Genomic DNA, 21,141 nt, shown 5'->3' with positions numbered 1-21,141 from the left:
TAAAAATCAACATTTTTGTCAATAGATTAGGGGTGGGGTGGGCTGGGGTAACGAGAAATTGTTGCAAAAATATGGGTTCCCCAGAAATTCTGGAGAAGAGAATGGGGTCCCCGTTGAAAAAGTTTGAATACCACTGCCTTATGGTGATTCTATACATTAAGAATGCAACGAGTCAGCACAGTTCTCCTCCATGTGACCAGGGGGCAGTGCAGTTAGAGACAGACTCACTGTCGAAGTAGCTGGTGTCCTCCTCTGACTCTAGGTGGGGGATGAACTCAGCCTTCTGTCTCAGCAGACTGTTCCAGTCCAGTTCAGTGAAGAACGAGTGCTGCTTCACCTCAAATGCACCGCCTGGGGCAGCGAAAGAGAACGAGAGAGAGAGAGCGAGAGCGAGAGAGAGAGAATGAAAGGGAGAGTGAGAATGAAAGGACGAGCGAGAAAGGGGGAGAGAGAGGGAGAGAGAGATAAGATGTGTGTTGTTGAGTGAATCTATATTTTCACTATGAATAGGCAGTTTAGTCCATTTCTGCTACAGCACACGTCTGATGTTAAGCATGTTGTCAACATGCACGTGTATACTGACCTGTGCCCAGTCGGACCAGTGGATTGGTCTGAAGCAGAGTAGAGATCAGATGTTGGGCATCGGCAGGAAGAGCATCCTCACCTTCTGGCCACACTATGTCATCTACAAGAGACAGACAGAGATAAGTTGCATTGGACAATGTAGACGTGAGAAAGATGGCTTCAAAATGGCTGTAAGATGCTGCTCAATGAACCCACTAACCCCCGACCTCTCACCTGTGATGACCTGTCCAAAGAGCTCCTCAGGTGTGTCTCCAAAGAACGGCACACAGCCCACCAGGAACTCATAGAGGATGATGCCCATAGCCCACCAGTCTACTGGCTTTCCATAGCCCTGTCTCAGGATCACCTCCGGGGCGATGTACTCTGGCGTGCCACACACCTGATGGAGGACAGAACCACAGCACTCCTATGAGAGGTTCTATAGTCATATCTATGGATAAAACACTACTGGTGAGATGCTAAGGCCAGTCTCTCTCAAAACGTGAGTGAGAGACATGTGTGGCCAATGCACGTGTTTTCCAACCTGATGGGATCAATGCGAGAATGCCAGGATAAAACATTAAAGCTTTGGACGTTGTGTTTTCATGTGCAGATGGGCATTCATCAAATGCTAACAGATCTGTGGCTGTGAGAAAGCCGAGCCAATAAATAATTGGGGATTTAATTGAAGCAGCACCATTCAAAGGGTGGGAAAAACAAAACATCTGAAAAGACAGTTGATTATAATAACTGAGGCATATTTGGTTATCATTTTGTTTGATGTTGATCATTTCATTTCTTCACGCTTTGACAACTATATGCACACATTTATAAACTCAGTATATATTTATTACATTTGTCTGGAAATAAATACATAAAAAATGTATTAGGTATAGTTTTTTTGGTCTGAATGGTTATGGAAAATGTAGAAATGTAAATATATTACTGAAAATTCATTTTGAATTTCTGCCAAGGTTGTGTATGCTGTGGTGGGTTTCTCTGCTCTATATACAGTGCACACCTGTTTGTCCAGGAACTCTCTGGTGTCCTTCTCAATGTGTCCCTCGTACAGGTTAGTGGTGAGGCTCATCAGACCCATCTTAGACAGGCCGAAGTCAGTCAGCTTGATGTGCCCCATGGAAGTGATCAGAAGACTGGGGACAGACAGGTCAAAGGTTACAGGAAACACTCTTCGTGTTTGTAATATAATACAACTTTGAGTTCACTCCAATGAGTCCCATATGATAATTGTTCAATGCCAACCCAAGTGAGGTCTTACTTGTCTGGTTTGAGGTCGCGGTGCACGATGCCATAGTTGTGGATGTACTCCAGTGCCAGGACGGTCTCGGCAAAGTACATGCGCGCCATCTCCACAGGCAATGCCCCGATGTTTTTCAGCAGGGTGGCACAGTCTCCCCCTGGCAACAGATAACACGTGATCAGGCTGACTGCTAACATTCCCATCATCAGCAATGTCCTAAATGCTGCTCTTGTCCTAAATAGACAAGTAATGGTGTCCAGTATATTATTGTGTTAACTTACCCTCCACATACTCCATGACCATACAGAGGTGCCTGCGGGTCTCAAAGGAGCAGAACATGGAGACCACGAATGGGTTCTCAGCGAAGGTCAGGATGTCTCTCTCTACAAAGGCCTGCTGTATCTGGTTCCTCAGTATCAGGTTCTGCTTGTTGATCTTCTTCATGGCGAAACGCTGACGGGTCTCCAGGTGACGGACCAGGTAAACAGCCCTGGAGACACACACACACGCATACACACAGTTAGTAATCAGATTTTTTACACATTTTACTGAGTAAATCCAGTGTTTTCTCCTAAAACCATTTAATGGACATCAACAAGATGGCTCAGAGACATGTACTAATGTAACATTCATATGCATGAACACACCCTCACACCCACACACACACACACACACACACACACACACGCACACTCACCCACATCCACATCCACATCCACACACACCCTCACCCACACCCACACACACACACTCACACCCACACCCACACCCACACCCACCCATAAGCTCCATTGCTGATCAGCTTTATGGTCTGGAAGTCAGCCTCTTCGGGCGTCTTCATAGCTCTCATCTTGCCCTGAGGGAGAGAGCATGACAGCAGGGTAAGACGAGACTGGATCTGGCCAGACCTCCAACACCAGGCCCACAGGAGTGACGTTGTCTCTTTTTTTCCCAGTGCTACCCTTGTCTTCCTGAATTCTTGTCCAGTTAGCTGAATTTTGGCACCTGTCCTGATGGTTGAAGGAGGGCTGATTGCAGGCCTACAAGGCACTAGAGGATATCCTGCTTTGACTTCAGACTCTAATCAAAGCAAATGGACTCAATTACGTAGAGTATTGTCCACTGTGCCAAGTAATTAGTAGAGGAAGCAGTCATATTCATTAGAGTCAGCACGGCCTTGGACTACAGTTAACCCAAAGGGACAGAGAGGGGGGTTGATGGTGGGTGGGCTGGGAAGAGGTGGAGTAGGGACAAGGTTCTCACCTCTGTTGAGTCGTCTGTTTCTGGGGTGAGAGGTCCCTCACTGTCGTAGCTGTCTAGGTTCACCATTTCTGGGGACATACAGAGGGAGTACATATGAGTTGTATTTCAGCAATACATAGAGTGAGAAAGCAACAGTAGTCAACACAAGTTAAGGCTCTCTCTCTCTCTCTCTCTCTCTCTCTCTCTCTCTCTCTCTCTCTCTCTCTCTCTCTCTCTCTCTCTCTCTCTCTCTCTCTCTCTCTCTCTCTCTCTCTCTCTCTCTCTCTCTCTCTCTCTCTCTCTCTCTCTCTCTCTCTCTCTCTCTCTCTCTCTCTCTCCCTCCCTCCCTCCCTCCCTCCCTCCCTCCCTCCCTCACCCTCTATAGGGTCTCGTGTCAGTCCCAGCTGGCTGATAATGTAGCGAGGGATGTCCGTCTTCATCAGGTGTCCCTCCTTGGCGTGGTCCTCTGCTGCCTCCAGCAGGTGGTAGAACTCCTCTGGATTAAACTCCTGAGGGACAGGAACATGGCGACCACATTCAGTGTGACACAGGTATAACACTACTTGAATCAAGATATAACACATTTTATTGCACGCACAACAGACGCTATATCGGTCCGCTAATACAGGACCAGTAAAGGCCCAGTGCACTACTTTTATGAAGCTATTCTTTTCATATAATTATTCAGATTTTTCAAGGGGGCTCTCAGCACCCCTACTTCCCGCGTCTATGCATGTACCAAATAAAAAATACAATTTAAATGGGTTTCCATCACATTTTCAACTCTACTGATGATTTTCTCACAATTTGTTTTGTATATAGCGAGTGTGCCCACTCTGGTATTGGCACAGTACTGTATCTGCGCCCTGCGCGCTGTTGGCTAGAGCACAGCCTACATCATGGGTATTCAACTCTTAACCTACAAGGTCAGAGCCTGCTGGTTTTCTGTTTTACCTGATAATTGCACACACCTGGAGTCACAGGTCTAAATCAGTCTCTGATTAGAGGGGAACAATGAAAACATGCAGTAGAACTGGCTTCGAGGTCCAGAAATGAGTTGATGAGTTTATTGTGGACAAAAGAGCGACATCATTTTTATTCGTCAAACAGCACCCAAGCATCGATGATGACGTCACCAGAATAAGACCCTGGATATTTATTGGTAAGGAGCATCAAGCTCATCACCTTGCACTTTCACCACCCTGTGAAGTTCATCATACATTATTTAATCTGTAGCCTAATAAACTGCATGCTTCCCTAATAAACTGCATGGACCATACAACATGTCATTGCAAGACACTAAGTTTACTTCGATATGATGGGTTATTATTTCAATATTTGAGCATAAAAGAGTCAGAGTGCAGTATAACTACAGTATGCTGCAAATACTGCGTCCAGTTTCCATCAGGCCTGTCATGACATTTTTTTATCCAACATGTACTTTACGCACATAAAAAGGTTGGATGGAAGCCAAGTTTATGAGGCCTGCTGGCTGCGGTCACCCAGAGGACAGGACTACTGCTCTGCCAGAGACCTTGAGTCAGTCTGGGCTACACACACAGGCTCAAACTTTAAATGACACAGTCACGGTCTGTGAGACTCAGACAGCACTTCAGGGGGCAGCTGCTATTTGTAATACTGTAGCGAGGCAAATGGAATTTTAATCTAAATGCAAATGGAATGGCTAGCCAGTCAGATTGGGCCTTTTATCAAGGTGCTTAGTTGGAGCTCAGTATTTTTGCCCTACTGTGTAATAAACCCCCTGTTTAAATGTTCATAATGACTGTTTGTGCTCATATTTATTTAAGGAAATGAATTTGTCTTTGGTCCAGGCCAGGGATATGGTCTGTTAAATAATTAGTGGGGCCATGGACCGTGAATGTGACTGTGATTGTGTTGAGAGTTCTGTGTTCTGCTCTCACCAAGCACTCCAGCAGCCTTGCTGGGCGAGAGATGATGATGAGGAGTTTCTTCACCAGCTCTGTGACGAAGGCCACCTCTGAGCTCTCTGATCGCTCATACGCCTGAGAGAGAGAAATAGATGGAGGAAGAGAGACAGAGAGAGAGAAATGTTGAGGTAGAGAGAGAAGTAGAGAGAGAGACAGCGACAGACAGAACAAGACAAAATAAATCAAAGCTTGGCAGCGACGTCGGATGTGAGAACAGTCATATTCCAGGCAAAACTAATCCTATCAAACAGAATACTGGCAACCCAGAATAATCAGACCGATTTAATCAACCCGTCAAACCAAGGGTGCAGATGAAGTTCCTTGATAGCTTCTATCTGCTCAGACAAATCACACACACTATTACACAATTAGCCTTATTTTACTCCTTTACTCGTTCTTATCCTTCTAGAAGGAGTAGTGCTGTCATTTGAAATGAGACGATAGGAACTAAATGTGCCTCTCAGCAGCCTGCAGCATGGCCACCCAGACCTGAGAAGAGCCTGATATTGAGACAATGTGTCTCCCATTCAACAATTCCACTCAGGGCTATGCTGATGTTATACACTGCAACATAAGAGTGGCTTATGGGCCGCTCTATAACCCCAGAACTGACCTGTCCTGGCACCTATCATGACATCTTAACCTATAGTTGCAGTGCTTCTGTGACTCACGTCATTGAGCAGCTTCTCCAGGTTCTCCTGCAGCTCAAAGAAGTAGACAGTAGTGATGAGGCCCTCGCGAGCTTTGGACAGGCAGTCCCTGGACAGCTCTGCTATCTGATGGTGGATGAAGCTGATGACCCCGTCGGCCAGCGGCAGCACGCTCTCAGGGGAGAAGGCATTGATGAACTCTGCTAGATGCTCCTCCATCTGAGCCGTGGCCTGGGAGAGGGAGATACAGGAAACAGAGTTAGGAGAGTTAAATCCATTTCATATTTGACATTTAAAACTGAAATAGTTCAGTTGTGCTCCACTGAGCCATGGTATTTCCATTATTCTCACTTCCACCTGTTTAAAGGTAGACATAACTCCTGACATACAAATCAGAGAGGAGACAGCCTCGTTTCCCCTCAATTTCCATAGAAGAGAGTTTTCTATCTCTGACATACAGTACCACACTGAGCAAACACCATAATCTGCTTCCTTTTGATACCAGTTTGCTCTAACCAATCCTTACTTGCACTTGAAAGTGTGAGAGAAAATTATGTTTTGTGTGTGTGTGTGTGTGTGTGTGTGTCATGTCTTACTTTGGGGAAGCGCTCCTTGTACACATGGTTCATCATGACGATCTCATTGTCATAGCAGGAGGGGGAGCGTCCAGGACTGAGGCTGCGGGAGCGCGGTCGCATGTGTGGTGAGCAGCGGCCCCCATCATCGTCGGTGATGCTCTCCGTGCTGCCAAAGTGCTTGGACAGGAAGTGCAACTCGTCCATGGTGGGCTGGAAGGGCAGCTGGTGCAGCCGCTCCTGAGACGAGCTGGAAGACTGGAGGGGGAGGAAGAGAGGGAGAAGGAGGAGAAAGAGAAGGGAGGAAGAGTGGAGGTGTTGGACAGAAGACAAAAGAGAATGAAAAGTGATGTTCTCTCATACATGAAATCCAGTTTTTGTATTGGCCAGAACCATAGCTAATTGTGTCCTCTGGTGGCTCTGGTAGTGGCTATACTGGGAAGTGGGGACAGTTACCCTCATCCATCTGTCTCAACTCTGAGAGACAGAGAGAGACACTAATGAAGTGAGCCCAGCACCAGGGTCCGCTACATTAATCTGTCTCTTTCAGAATCAGACTCATTTACCTGCTGAGTCAAAGCAATGGGACTTGACATTCCCCACAGGATCAATCCCAAATCAATCCCAATTGGCATCCCTGCTTAAAACAATCAGGACAAGGTTGGATGGAAGGACGGGAAGATTATCTCTGTCACTGCATTTCATGGTTATAAATGTTCTGTTATTCATCGATGCTGCTTTCTCAATATGTCTGCCAGGGTATTGAAAAAGCACAGTTTTCACTCCCAAATGGATCTGTCTCCACCATAGCCATGATCAGACTCAGTCCAGGGGAGAGGAGTATATAGCCTCGTTATTGTTATTTTATTGTGTTACTTTTTACACTTCGTTTATTTGGTAAATATTTTCTTAACTCCTTCTTGAACTGCGCTGTTGGTTTGTAAGGGGTTGTAAGTGAGCATTTCACGGTAAGGTCTACACACGTTGTATTCGGCGCATGTGACAAATAAAGTTTGATTTGAAGCCACCCTGCCAGCTCCATACTAAGTTCCATGTCTCATTCAGATATATATGTGTTGTTTGTTGAGGTATTATTTCCAGTGGGGATATTTAGCTAAATAGAGCCTGTGGTGAATTGGGCACCGAACAGGGTGTACTATCTATTTTCTCCTCTTTTCTACTCTCCTCTCTCATCCCACCGGTCTGGTACTTATCTAGCTACCCTCCTCTGTTCCTCCCTCTCTCCCTGGCCAGACGAGAGCAGTCCCCAGGCCTCTGATGTTGTGTTACATAAGTGAGAAAAACAGCGAGAGAGAGAGAGAGAGAGAGAGAGAGAGAGAGAGCGCGAGAGAGAGACAGAGAGAGGAAGAGACCTGAGGGAGAAGAATTAAAGACAGAGAAAATGTGGGTAGAGATGATGTGTGTGCCGGTATGTGTGTGTGTCTATGAGTGTGTGAATGAGAGAGAGAAACTGAAGAAGACCCTGAGGCAATGACAGAGACAGTAAGAGTGTACCATAGTGTTAGAAAGAGAAAGGAGACAGAGACCGTAAGAGTGTACCATAGTGTTAGAAAGAGAAAGGAGACAGAGACAGTAAGAGTGTACCATAGTGTTAGAAAGAGAAAGGAGACAGAGACAGTAAGAGTGTACCATAGTGTTAGAAAGAGAAAGGAGACAGAGACAGTAAGAGTGTACCATAGTGTTAGAAAGAGAAAGAAGACAGACAGTAAGAGTGTACCATAGTGTTAGAAAGAGAAAGGAGACAGAGACAGTAAGAGTGTACCATAGTGTTAGAAAGAGAAAGGAGACAGAGACAGTAAGAGTGTACCATAGTGTTAGAAAGAGAAAGGAGACAGAGACCGTAAGAGTGTACCATAGTGTTAGAAAGAGAAAGAAGACAGACAGTAAGAGTGTACCATGGTATTAGAAAGAGAAAGGAGACAGAGACAGTAAGAGTGTACCATAGTGTTAGAAAGAGAAAGGAGACAGAGACAGTAAGAGTGTACCATTGTGTTAGAAAGAGAAAGGAGACAGAGACAGTAAGAGTGTACCATTGTGTTAGAAAGAGAAAGGAGACAGAGACAGTAAGAGTGTACCATAGTGTTAGAAAGAGAAAGGAGACAGAGACAGTAAGAGTGTACCATAGTGTTAGAAAGAGAAAGGAGACAGAGACAGTGAAGTAAGTCAGACAAAGGAGAAAGAGAAAGTGGAAGAAAGCGAGTTTTGAAGAAAATAAGCTTTTTAGGAAAAGGCCATTGATGCATGAGATGAGACAAAGCAGGGTGAATCTGTGTTACCGTGGAGCTGGGCGTGTTGGTGCCATATCCAGAGGAGGGCAGAGATGCCAGGGACCATCGGCGACCATCCGCCCTTCAGAGGAGAAAAACAATGTACAGTATTAAACCTGAGAGCATTAGACTTATGCCCAACATCCTCAATGCATCCACCAATGGAACTAATATGGAAATATGCAAAGGAGGCGGCGCCCACATCCTGTATAACACAACTGATCCCCCGTATTGTATTAGTCATAACAGCCATCCGAAGGGAGAGGGAATAGAGTGGAGTGGCCTGGCCATTGTGTTTCTATGGGGCTGCAGCATGCTGCAGTGACAGACGGCAGAAGGATTTGATAAACGAGAGCAGTGAGTACAGGAAGCTATTACTGCTCCTGCCTCTGCTCCTCTAACTCTGACTGACTGACTGGGAAGAGATGGGATGACCTCCTGGCTAAGCTCTTTAGCTTCCTCTCACCACTCTCTGAGAGGTGTGATCATTCTCACTGGGAGGTGCTAGACCTGCATCTAACAGGTATTCACCTCTCCCTCCCTCTCTCACACACACATACACACGCATGCATACACACACAGTGTCAGGGAGCTGTTACCTTCTGGAGGAAGCGAATGAGAAGTGTGCCGGGGTGCTGGAAGAGAAGTTGCGTGGGCTGTCCAGAGGGCTACTTCCTGGAAACATAAAGGAATGGGAATAGAGAAACAGACAGAGCATGAAAGAGGAGGAGAGGTACTGTATGATGACGTGTTTACAGTAAGATGTTTGCAGTCCGAGATGGCTGTAGTACGTACCGAGGTGTCCAGTGAGGGGCAGAGGAGAGTGTGGGCGGTGGGGCAGAGTGGGGGAGGTGGTGGACAGGATCAGACTCTTCCTGTTACTGGTACGACAACTGGAAACACAGAGAAAGAGAAATAGAGGGAGTTTTATGAACAATTATGTATTAGCAGGAGACCTTCTGTGAAGGTTTAGTGTGGTACATAAAATAGAGAGTGTGTTACTGCAAGTATGTGTGTGTGTGTTTGTCTGTGGTTTAGTGTGTTCAAGTGTGTTCGTGTGTGTGTATGTGTGTGTGTGTGTGTGTGTGGACATGTGCGTATGCAGGGCTCACTGCAGGAGGACCAAGGCGATAAAGAAAATTCAATTTGCCATCAATCCCCAGCCGTCTCCTCTCATGCAAGATAAGGGTGAAGAGTAGGAAGGAGGGAGAGATACAGAGTGAGAGAGAGAAAGAGAGAGAGAGAGAGAGAGAGAGAGAGAGAGAGAGAGAGAGAGAGAGAGAGAGAGAGAGAGAGAGAGAATGGGAAGACAACAGGATCCTCTCAAATCCATGGGAGAACCTCAATCCTAATTGGAACCTCCACTCCACACACTCTCCTCCATGTCGTACTACACATGATGACTCTATCTGAGTCACACACAGACGTTCTCAGTAATGGCATGAGGCCTCTTTAATGACACTCTAATAGCCCACAGCTCAGATCCATTTAAAACACACTCAGATAGCTCCATCACCAGCACTATGGCATATTGCCCCATCCACTCCTCTTTAATATTGTATACAATACTAGTCAGTCAGTGTGACTTGGCTTTACCGTCAAGGAAAGGAGGAGAGACACTGCGTTCATATGCTGGTCGGAAATAGGAAACTCGAAAATGTCCGACTTGCTGATTTGTGGAATGCGGCAAGTGTATAAATACAACCAGTTAGCAAGATATTCCTAGTTCCATATAGCATGTGAATGCGGGAAGAGTCCTGCTGTTTTTCCACATCCTACCTCCGTCACACAGGGGAGAGGTTATACAGACATGCTTGTTGCCATAGCCGCAGGAAGTAGGTGTGTTGAGGGTGCTGAAGCACCCCCTAAGAAATCTGAATTTAAAAAAGATATAAATAACAATAAAAAAATAGATATGGTTTTTTCTCCACAAAAGTGGCGCACTGGGCCTTTACTAGTCCTTTATTAGCGGACCGGTGTAGCCCTCTGTAGCGCAGATTAAAAAAATTCTCCCATAAAGTGCCTCAAGCCTTGAACAATACAACATTTAACTGATTGAAAGTAAGGGGAAATCAGTGAACAAATTCCATGGTCAAGGCTACGACGGCGCCAGAGCAATGAATGAAGCTCATTCACGTGTTCAAAAGCACATATCAGACCGGGAGCCTAATGGTTCTCAGGCAGGCCTAGCTCTTTATGTGTTTAAGTTTAGAAAACTCTCTCCGCAGAAGCGACAGTTACAGGGTTGGTGAAAACAGCTTGATTGCTCTAGCAACATCCGAGAAACTGGGCAGAAGGGAATGGTACTTCAAATACAGCAATTGAACAACATCTTTAATTGAGCCTCTCATTCTCCTTCCACACGTTATTGAAAGAGATTAATTGCATCAAAAAGTTATTTAACAATCTGCAATGTTTGAATTTCCAACTTCAATTACTGAACAAGTAATTACATTATTGCCGCCAGCAAGCAGTCTAAACATGGCAGCATTGCGACACCATGTATAGTGTTGTGAAATGTTAACATGAGGAAAGGATGACCAAATAGCAGGCTACCAACTGCCTAAACAGTTGTAGCTCAATCTTGGGTGCAATGATCACGTTCCCGCACTGACTGACTTTGTGGAGGCTCATTGATTTAACGTTACGTTAGCCTACAGGCTATACTAGCAAAAATATACATTATATAGCTGTCGGCTATATTAGCCACGACTTACCGTTCTTTGTGCAGCTTCAAATGTCGAACAAAGTTGGAAGTTGTTGAGCCTCCATCTGTCATTTCCTTCCCGCATGTTTTGCAAGTTGCAATCCGTTTTTTGTTGATACAGCGTCGTCTTTATATCCAAAAATAATAATTCTGGGTATCATCTTTCCAAGGGCTCCATCTGAATTCACCCGACGACGTTCCTCTGCACTGCCACGAACAGCTTTTTCTCCGCTGGCACAATTTGATTGGCTGCTGTCCGATTCAAACTGTAATCTGTTAAATGAAGAGTTGATGCGCTGCACACTTTTTTAATAGCATCATTTTTAATATCTGAGCTTGGGGAGGGTATCAAGTCAGGTCGAGTCAAAAGGCTCAAGTCCAAGTTAAGTCACAAGTCATTGGTGTTAAAGTCAAAGTCGAGTTGCAAGTCATCATATTTGTGACTCGAGTCCACACCTCTGCCAAATAGGCCTACCAATAAACATTTATCCATTAGCTAAAGCTCTAGGCTACATTCTTTGGCACCACAGAAAGCCCATCATCGAATAGATGTCGCAATTTCAGCACCATGGACAGTGATCAGCAGTCTATACTTTGTTAGTGCCTCTCTGGTTAACGGGAGGACGAACTCCTACCTTGTGGGGATCCAGAGAAGCTGCTTTATGCCAGTGGCACAGATAGGGGGGTCTACCTATGTCAGAGGACCTTCCCCTTTGCCCTCCCACTCCTCAAGTGCCCTTTTGGGTATTTTTCTGAACCCACTGACCCCAAGTAGTCGTGATGTCATCACCCACTCCCTACCCTGTCTGTTGGTTTGCACTGTACAGAGCTCACATACTGCCGGTTGTGCCTTTTACCAATCTGCTCTATATGGAGATTGCGTGCTCATGGTATCCAAACATGCATGGCTTGAAATGCAGTCACCGTTCGAGTGTGTGTAGCAAGCAGTGGAGGCTGGTGAGAGGAGCTATAGGAGGACAGGCTCATTGTAATGGCTGGAATAGAATAAATAGAATGGAGTCAAACATGGTTTCAATTTGATGTGTTTGATACCTTTACATTTATTGCATTACAATGAGCCTGTCCTCCTATAGCTCATCCCACCAGCCTCCTCTGGTAGTGAGCCACAGCAACATAGCATTTGAGTAACACTTGATAACACTTGATTTAAATAGTCATCCATATTCGGTCTGGTGGTTGACTGTTACCGTGACAATCCAATTGCTAACGACAAGCCGATGCTGATGACCAGTGCAACAGTGGTGCAATTCCATCGAGGTGCAATTCCCACTCTTTCTTCCTTCCGACTGGGCAGTAGCAGAGTGGCAGCAGTTGGTTCCCATACCTGTGTGAAGCTAGCCACAATAAGGATTAGCCACAATAGTGGAATTTGTGCTTCGCCTTAAAAATTAAAGTCCCCAATTAATACTGACCAAAACAGATACAGAGAGTGGAATAATGCCATATTTGGACTAGATATTAATGCTAAACAAGGTCGGAATGTTGTTATATAACTTAAAAATAAATACAATAATTTATTAATTTGACAATAAACAGTAAAAGAAACCGTTAATTGGTGGTATACATACATGCACATGTACAGCCTTGCCTATAGAGTGTGTACCCATGAAATGGGGTATCAGACTACTCAGTGACACCTACAGATTACAATTCCAAAGAGTTTACACAAATATTAGAGTCTTAGCTCTTAATGCAGGACTTTGACTGTGTGAAATCACCTCCCCAGTCAACCTACTACTTTTAGTGGACATTCATATTGGACTGTACAGGCTTGCCTATAGAGTGTGCACCCATGAAATGGGGTATTAGCCTACTCAGTGACACCCACAGAACACAACTATGTCTCGGGTCAGATCTTGGGTATTCGGGTTATGAGTGGACCCGAGAAAGAATTCTAATCCCCACTCAACTATTGCTGAACGACATATGTCATCAATTTAGGGCACCAGGCATATCCATTCAGCCTTTCCCAGCACACAGGCAGATACGCGAGGAACTCTCCTTGACCACACACATACACCCCCCCCACACACTATCACCACACCCCACCGCCACACACACAGAGTGTTTTTCCGTCTGAATAAATGCAGAGTCACTGCGACTAATAGGCTGATTGCTGAGTCATGACGTGAGCTGACTGTAGGATCACCCAGTCGAACAGACACAGAGGCAGTCGCAGAGACAACCCCCTCTATTCCATTGGGAGACAGTGACAGAGTGCTGCTAGCAACCAAACACAGACAGTCTAGTCAGGCTGCAGGTAATGCTAATGATTAGCATGACTCTGCAACAAATCAGTTCAATCAACCCGTGTTTGCTCTATCTGTTTGTTTCAGTTGTGAAGATTGTACTCCTGTGCTTGTGGTTATTACTGAGAATGTTGATAAAGAGTTGATCACAAAACCAGCTGTTAGGCTAAACCCAAATATCACCAACCACTAACCAGAGTGAGTTCATTCATTTTTGTTTTCATTACCTATCCTATAAAATATGATCCATCACCAAGCTTTATAGTTATGCTCATTTCCAGTCTTGACTCTTTAGCCTTTGCTACTGATGGATGCCTCTGTAATCCTAATTTGTGGCCCTCATCCCCAGCACTGGTTCTCTCCAGATTCAATCCTAATTCAACGTGAGGAAGAAGCTTTGGAGACGTATTAATTAACGTTTCATTTCACTGCAGATGATGGTGGGAGCAGAAAGCGACGGCGAGCACATTAAACATTGTTTCACTTGGCTTTCATCACATTCGTGGTTAATTGTTTCTTCAGCGACTGGGGCTATTTAAAGGAGTGCAGGGCGCTCTGAGGCATCAGTGAGAAACCCCGAGTACAAAGAGCCTCACTGGCTGAGATTCTACTTCTGTGGTTCTCAGACTAGCAGGGTAAATGCACTCTCAATGCCGTGGGAAATAAATAGGGCTAAGTATTCACACAAATATGTACACACACACACAAAGGCACGCACGCAAACGTACACACATGCAATTTAAGATGCACTACATGGCCAAAAAGATGTGGACACCACTTCAAATGAGTAGATTTGGCTATTTCAGCCACATCCGTTGCTGACAGGTGTATAAAATCTAGCACACAACCATGCAATCTCCATAGACAAACATTGGCAGTAGAATGGCCCATTCGGAAGAGCTCAGTGACTTTCAATGTGGCACCGTCATAGGATGCCACCTTTCCAACAAGTCAGTTCGTAAAATTTCTGTCCTGCGAGAGCTTCCCCGGTCAACTGTAAGTGCTGTTATTGTGAAATGGAAATGTCTAGGAGCAACAACGGCTCAGCCGCGAAGTGGCCATACAAGTGCACAGAACGGGACCGTCGAGTGCTGAAGAGTGTAGCTCGTAAAAATCATATGTCCTTGGCTGCAACACTCACTAATGAGTTCCAAACTTCCTCTGGAAACAACGTCAGCACAAGAACTGGGTTTAGGGGATTCCAGGAGAACGCTACCTGCCCCATAGTGCCAATTTTAAAGTTTGGTGGAGGAGGAATAATGGTCTGGGGCTGTTTTTCATGGTGAAGGGAAATCTTAACACTATAGCATACAATGACATTTTAGATTTACATTTTTATTTAACCTTTATTTAACTAGGCAAGTCAGTTAAGAACAAATTCTTATTTACAATGACGGCCTACCGGGGAACAGTGGGTTAACTGCCTTGTTCAGGGGCAGAACAACAGATTGTCAGCTCGGGGATTCGACCCAGCAACCTTTCGGTTAGTGTCCCAACGCTCTAACCACAAGGCTACCTGCCGCCCTGAATGATGATTCTGTGCTTCCAACTTTGTGGCAACAGTTTGTCGAAGGCCCTTTCCTGTTTCAGCATGACAATGCCCCCCTGCACAAAGCGAGGTCCATACAGAAATAGTTTGTCGAGATCAGTGTGGAAGAACTTTATTGACCTGCACAGAGCCCTGACCTCAACCCCATCGAAGTCCTTCAGTACACCCCCTTACTCATTATTTTAAAGGAAAATTAGTGTTGGTGTAATGGCTTTATAATTTAGGACCAGTCCCCCATGGCCCAGGCACATTCTCTGGTTGCTCATTCAGGGTCACAGCCAGACAGGACAGTGGAGAGATGTGGCTGTTTGTTTCAGCCCCAGTCACTAAGGCTGGACTGAACAGGCTGACTCCACACAACCTCCCAGCTGACAGGCTGCTCCCTGCCTGGGGCTTCTCACTGAAGAGGAGGGAGGGAGAGAGATTGAGAGGAGGGAATAAATTAGGAGGGATGGAAAGGAAGGGAGAGATGGAGACAGAAAGATAGGTGGGGAGAAGACATGGAAAAGAACAAGGGCAAGGGAAGAAAGGGATGGATAGAGAAAATCAAATCAAGTGGAAGAGAAAAAACGAGGGAGGAAAGAGAGAGGGAGACAAAAACAAATGAAGGAGGGAGGAAAGAGAGAGAGACAAAAATAAATTAGGGAGGGAAAGGGAGGATGTTCTCCCAGTGGTGCTCATCATCCTTGCAGGTGTAACTGGTGTGAAATGGCTAGCTTGTTAGCGGTGCGCGCTAGTAGCGTTTCAATCGGTGACGTCACTCACTCTGAGACCTTGAAGTAGTTGTTTACCTGGTTGTCGATGTGTTCAGAGGGTCCCTGGTTCAAGTCCAGGTTGGGACAAGGAGAGGGACGGCAGCAACACTGTTACAGGTGTAAGGTAAACATGACCCAGTTCTTTCACAGTGCTGTACACACACACACACACACACACACACACACACACTATAATGTAAACACATGGAAACATAGCGAACACACACATTCACAAAAAAACACAGGCCCTTCTGCTTGAACAAAACGCCTGACAAATAGGAGCCCTCATCACCTTATTTATGCTTATCCTCTGCCTTTTCATCTATTCCCCCCTCTCTTCCTCCATTCACAGCAGAGGGAACAGACCTCATTAATACTGAGCAAACCAAACCATGTCTCCCTCCATGCTAACAAACAGGCAGGTGCAACATTACATTTCTATGGATGTGATGACAAAACTTTGAAACTGATTATATTCTGAAGGACAAAGAGAATGCGAGAAAGTGAAAGAGAGCAAGAAAGAGAGACACAGAGCTGGGGTGGAGGGAGGAAAAGAGAGAGAGAGAGAGAGCAAGAAAGAGAGAAGCTGAGTTTGAGATGAGGTACAGCAGGTGTTTACATCTGGCACTGGAGAGATGGATAGAGGAGGGGGGAAAGAGATGGGTGGAGAAGAGCTGAGACTGGTAGAGGAAAGGAGGGGAAAGATGGGTAGCATGAGCGATGGGTGGAGAAGGGGAGATATTAGTAGAGGAAAGGAGGGGAGAGAGATATAGGTAGAATATGAGACTACTGGGTACAGGAGAGGTGGGAAGAAGGTAGAGGAGAGAGTTAGTGGAGAGGAGAGAGTACTGAGCGGTGGGCTCAGATCACATGTTGGCTTGTTGCTACGCAATGTGCAGCAGAGGAGACACAGATAAGAGTTGAGAGAGGCTGACCAGTGAGACGAGGAGAGGAGACAGAGGAGAGAGACACCCGACTCCATAGTTATTCAAGTTCACAGACCATGTGAGATGAAAAGAAAATGACAAAGGAGAAGCAATAATGTGAAAGAGAGAAAGAACAAAATACGGTGAATGTATGATGTGGGTGCAATAAGATTTTTTTTAAATGGTGTAAACAATTGCTACAATAGTACCAAAAAGTTACCATTTTTGTAACTAACCCAAGATAGACCACAGCTTGTCGTTTTCATTGTGAGCAAATTAAGCATAGTAGGCAGAACAAGCATGGAGGTGGGCAGAGCCAATCACGAGCTAGCGAAATCCTATTGGCGTGGTCAAGTATGTATTAGCATATTTCCGTTAAGGAACGCCTACTCTGCGAAGTGCGTGTGTGCAATAACTCAATTCGCCCCTGCACTCCTTCTACTGTACGTTATTTATAACTGTACGTTATTTATAATGAGGGATATCTGAAGAAAATCGGCCCTCTCTTCAGTAAAATATATTTTTACCCGACCCTACTTGAACTTTTGAAAAAAAACAATTGACCCTCCCCTATGCCCAAAATAATAATTAAAACATGAAGTGGATAGCAGAGGACATGCCTACCATTCACCCTCACTCAGAGCAGAGACCAGAGCCTTTAGATATGCAGTTTAGAAACTGTCCTTCATTTTGTAAGCATTAACCTACATGGCAAAGTATCCAGAAGGTTGTGGATTCACATTACACCGCGGACAACGGTAGCTGTGAAAAGATCTCCATTATAATTAAAACACTGCATAAATGTATCTGAGAAAAAAATGCCTTTTATAAAAGCATTTCATTCAATTCTACATTATTTTACATGACTGGAGACAAGCAGAATCTTTTAATATCACAACAGCGCATGACAACTAATGAGCGCATGCTGCAGCACCGGAGAGGTTGTGATTTCTATACAGGATCATGTTTAAAAAAGAGGATGGTCTAAGTTTGGAACAGTGCTGAAGTTGTCTATCAACTGTAAACATTGAGCGACAACAGAACCAGTTACGACTGGTGTTTCTAAAAGTAAATTCAAAGGCTCTGTAGAATGACTGTATAGCCTAATAAGGCATTTTTCATTTAATTATTATTTCATTCTACATAATTATTTATTTTAAACTGCAGAGGAGTATTTCTGCCTGTAATAATCCCCTTTTGTGGGGAAAAACGGTGCCCAGAAACTGTTAGGGTCTATATAAAGCTGTTCCAACAGCAGAGCTTTCTTTTCAGCACCATGGAGTGACTCCTTACCACTGCTACACCTGGCTATCAGTGGAGCTTTGTCTGGCAGAGAAACAGTTCATTCAGCCTCATTTACTGCCTTTAATTTAAAAAAAATCTACTGACAATTTAGAAGTACAAACTATGGCATAAGGGGATGACGAGCGGATAAGAGGCAATCCATAATTTCGATTAAGACATTAATGAGCGAGCTTGGATAGACGTAGTCAATATAACTATTTGTTTAGCACTTTTGAAATGTACAGCCACAGAATTGACTATTTCACTAAAATAGGCTATAGGCTACATGTGCACCACCAAGTCAGAACAAATGGCTAAATTATGAGGGTAAAAGGGGCCAAATTATTAGGGTGAGGCACATGGGCTAATAACAGCTTACTACACAACATACACATAGTATTACTTTCTTAGCTACAGTATACATATCTCCCTGGCATATTACAGCATTTATGCAGCAGCATACAATACATTTTTTAACTCACCATGTTGTGCTGTGCTCACTTGAACAGAGGAGTGGAGCGGAGGTCCTTGGTGGGCAAACTTTGTCATCAAAGTCTGGCATTCTCTGGATTTATGGTGCTTTCAAGGCAACTGAAAACTTGAAGAAAAAAACCCAAAGTCGAATCATGATGTCAGTGATCTTCAGGTCGGAGCTCTAGAAAGAGGCTCAAGTTCCAGACTTGGAATTCCAAGTTGGATGACCGTTCAAAACGTATTTTCCCAGTGTGGCAAAATTGCAAGATTATGTTATAATACTTTTATTGCATCATGGTTGTTTTATTCACCAGAATAGAGTATTCTTAACTATTGTGTTCTACTGAGGATGGGCCTCTGGGAGATAAAACTGACAGGAGATTTACCATGTCTTTTGGGTGATAAAACCTAAAGAGCATTCCAGAGCATGAGTTAATGTTTCTGTTCTATACCGTACCAGGGAGAGATGGTTCCAGTTTGGAGTCGGAGGGCCAGACACTTGTCTATACAATGAAAACTGTTGACACAGCAGATACTGTCTGCTATGTATTATAAGTATCTTTCATACAAATCTTAACCTTGTGACCCATTCTATATATCTGTTGTTCGTCATGTAGGTTGAAAGGGGTGTATCTTGGCTATAAAAGACCTTTGTACTTTTGTCTCGGCGCTCTCAACGGATCATCAGAGATGGTGATTCGTCGACCAGCCATCGCTATTGCAAAGCTCTCACTATTAAAGATTTAGTTTGAGTATAACTCTGACTTGTGTGATAAGTTTGTCTCTCCTCATTTGATAGTAAAGAAATGAACCACCACACCAGTCGGAGCAAATTTTTTTCAGAGTTCCCACTTGTCTTGAACACTCTGAAGTCTGAGATTTCCCAGTTCCGAGTTTCCATTTGTTTTGAACAAGGCAGAAGGCATGCTGGATTGACAGCATGACCAATGTATTCAACTTTTTCTGGCCCATCGTGTTAAATGTTTATCCTTTTAAGCTTGGAAAAGAGACGCTTAAATTGAGACCACACACCCACTCCACTGAATTTATTCATCTAAACCCAGACCTTTTTGCGCCACCGCAAGCATTGCGCCGATCATTTTTGCCTGTGAGCAAACATATTTCTGGCACACCCCCGAATCTAAAGGTCTACCGCCAGCACTTAAATGTACTATTGCAATAGGTTTGGTTCTGTTTTTAACTAGGCAAGTCAGGTAAGAACAATAATCTTTACTCTTATTTACAATGATGGCCTACCCCTCCCATAACCCGGATGACGCTGGGTCAATTGTGCGCCGCCCTATGGCCAATCACGGCTGGCTGGGATACAGCCCAGGATCAAACCCGAGTCTGTAGTGACGCCTCTAGCACTGTGATGCTGTGCCTTAGACCACTGCGCCACTCAGGATCCCCGTTAATTGATTACAAATTAGATGACCCTCCTCTGGACAAAATAGAAAAATACTAAACCCTCCCCCTGACTGAAATTGTAAAAGCATGACCCTCCCCCATTTTCCACCAGGTAACAATTGTGTACATTTCGACCACTCCCTAAACAATTCAATTTTTTCTAAACTTTGGCAAAGGGTAAAGTCTACAAAACTTAGTCCAGTTTTCATCAATGAGAAAATGTGCAGAATGTCAGCCAAAACCCATCTTGCTACATCTTCTCCCACTGCCGGCCAGTAGGCTTCCTCTCATCACTATATTTGGTGGTGAGTGGAAATTCCAACCGTATGCTTCAGATTTATACATCCGGGGGAAACATCTGGCTCATTGTTCTATCTGTGATAGTACTGTATAGGCTACACTATGTAACCACAATCGATGACATACCAAGCAAAGAAAAACCAGGGCAGAGAGAAGAATATTACAGTGAAAAAGAGAGTGCCTTGTCTTGTCCTCTATCCTGACACTCAACACCTATACCCATCTAGAGCCATCAAGAATCTTCTCAGTCAATCCAAAGTCACACATTCCTTCCATCTCCCAGCATCCTCTCCTCCTCCTGACCTCCATGGGCTGGGACAAAGTCGCCAGCGTCAGCACATCACAGCAACCCAATCTAGACAGACACCCGAGGAGAGGCGATGCCACTCCAGCCTGGAAGATGATGGATGTGGCTTTATTGTCCCGGAAAGTTTAAACACTGACTGACAGATGTTGAAATGGACATGCCAGCTCTCAAGCAGAGCTCTGACTAACACAGCTTTGTCACAGCTCCACTGGACCACATAAGGATGCTGTGTGTTAAATGTCAAATTGTGTGGCCTAATTTCATTACCGCCACCAGAGAAGTCAAACAGTGCGTAGTCACCTTCTACTGACCCTCTTACAGCTGTCTGAGACACAAGTTCCAGATCCATACAAGATGCCCTGAGGCACAGATCTAGGATCAGCTCACCTTCCCCAGATCCTTATAACTGTTCAAAACAAAAACAAACTTTGTAAGTAAGAAGTAGGCATTGGTCTGAAGCCGAAAAATAAAGGATACTCACAAGCACTACAATGGTAACAGAAATAATGTAGTTATTAGTACTTATTTAATATTAACAGCTGATTTTCCAGAGGGAAGTGAAAAACCAGAATCACATTTAAGCCAATATGGAGTAAACTGGAAAAATACCCCTGATCTCATTTAACATGA

At 44.6% G+C, this 21,141-nt stretch overlaps 1 protein-coding gene across 1 annotated transcript in view; it reads right to left on the bottom strand.

Annotated features, from left to right (window-relative positions):
• LOC120045793 (microtubule-associated serine/threonine-protein kinase 1-like) overlaps positions 1-20,860 on the bottom strand; it is a 28,274-nt gene extending 7,414 nt beyond the window's left edge. Inside the window, exons 1-17 of the mRNA XM_038990725.1 lie at positions 20,779-20,860; positions 13,765-13,879; positions 9,325-9,422; positions 9,129-9,204; positions 8,539-8,611; positions 6,263-6,499; positions 5,688-5,897; positions 4,990-5,091; positions 3,444-3,576; positions 3,089-3,156; positions 2,605-2,681; positions 2,107-2,315; positions 1,844-1,982; positions 1,586-1,718; positions 799-964; positions 584-685; positions 229-351 (exon numbers count right to left, since the gene is read on the bottom strand). Coding sequence (XP_038846653.1) covers positions 229-351; positions 584-685; positions 799-964; positions 1,586-1,718; positions 1,844-1,982; positions 2,107-2,315; positions 2,605-2,681; positions 3,089-3,156; positions 3,444-3,576; positions 4,990-5,091; positions 5,688-5,897; positions 6,263-6,499; positions 8,539-8,611; positions 9,129-9,204; positions 9,325-9,422; positions 13,765-13,879; positions 20,779-20,860 — 2,143 coding nt within the window. The remainder of the gene's footprint in view (positions 1-228; positions 352-583; positions 686-798; positions 965-1,585; positions 1,719-1,843; positions 1,983-2,106; positions 2,316-2,604; positions 2,682-3,088; positions 3,157-3,443; positions 3,577-4,989; positions 5,092-5,687; positions 5,898-6,262; positions 6,500-8,538; positions 8,612-9,128; positions 9,205-9,324; positions 9,423-13,764; positions 13,880-20,778) is intronic.
• Positions 20,861-21,141: the final 281 nt, after the last annotated feature.

The sequence above is a fragment of the Salvelinus namaycush genome, chromosome 4 (assembly GCF_016432855.1).
Source record: "Salvelinus namaycush isolate Seneca chromosome 4, SaNama_1.0, whole genome shotgun sequence".
Lineage (NCBI taxonomy): Eukaryota > Metazoa > Chordata > Actinopteri > Salmoniformes > Salmonidae > Salvelinus > Salvelinus namaycush.
Note: the sequence above shows the minus strand (reverse complement) of the source record. Positions and strands in the feature narration are given on the sequence as shown.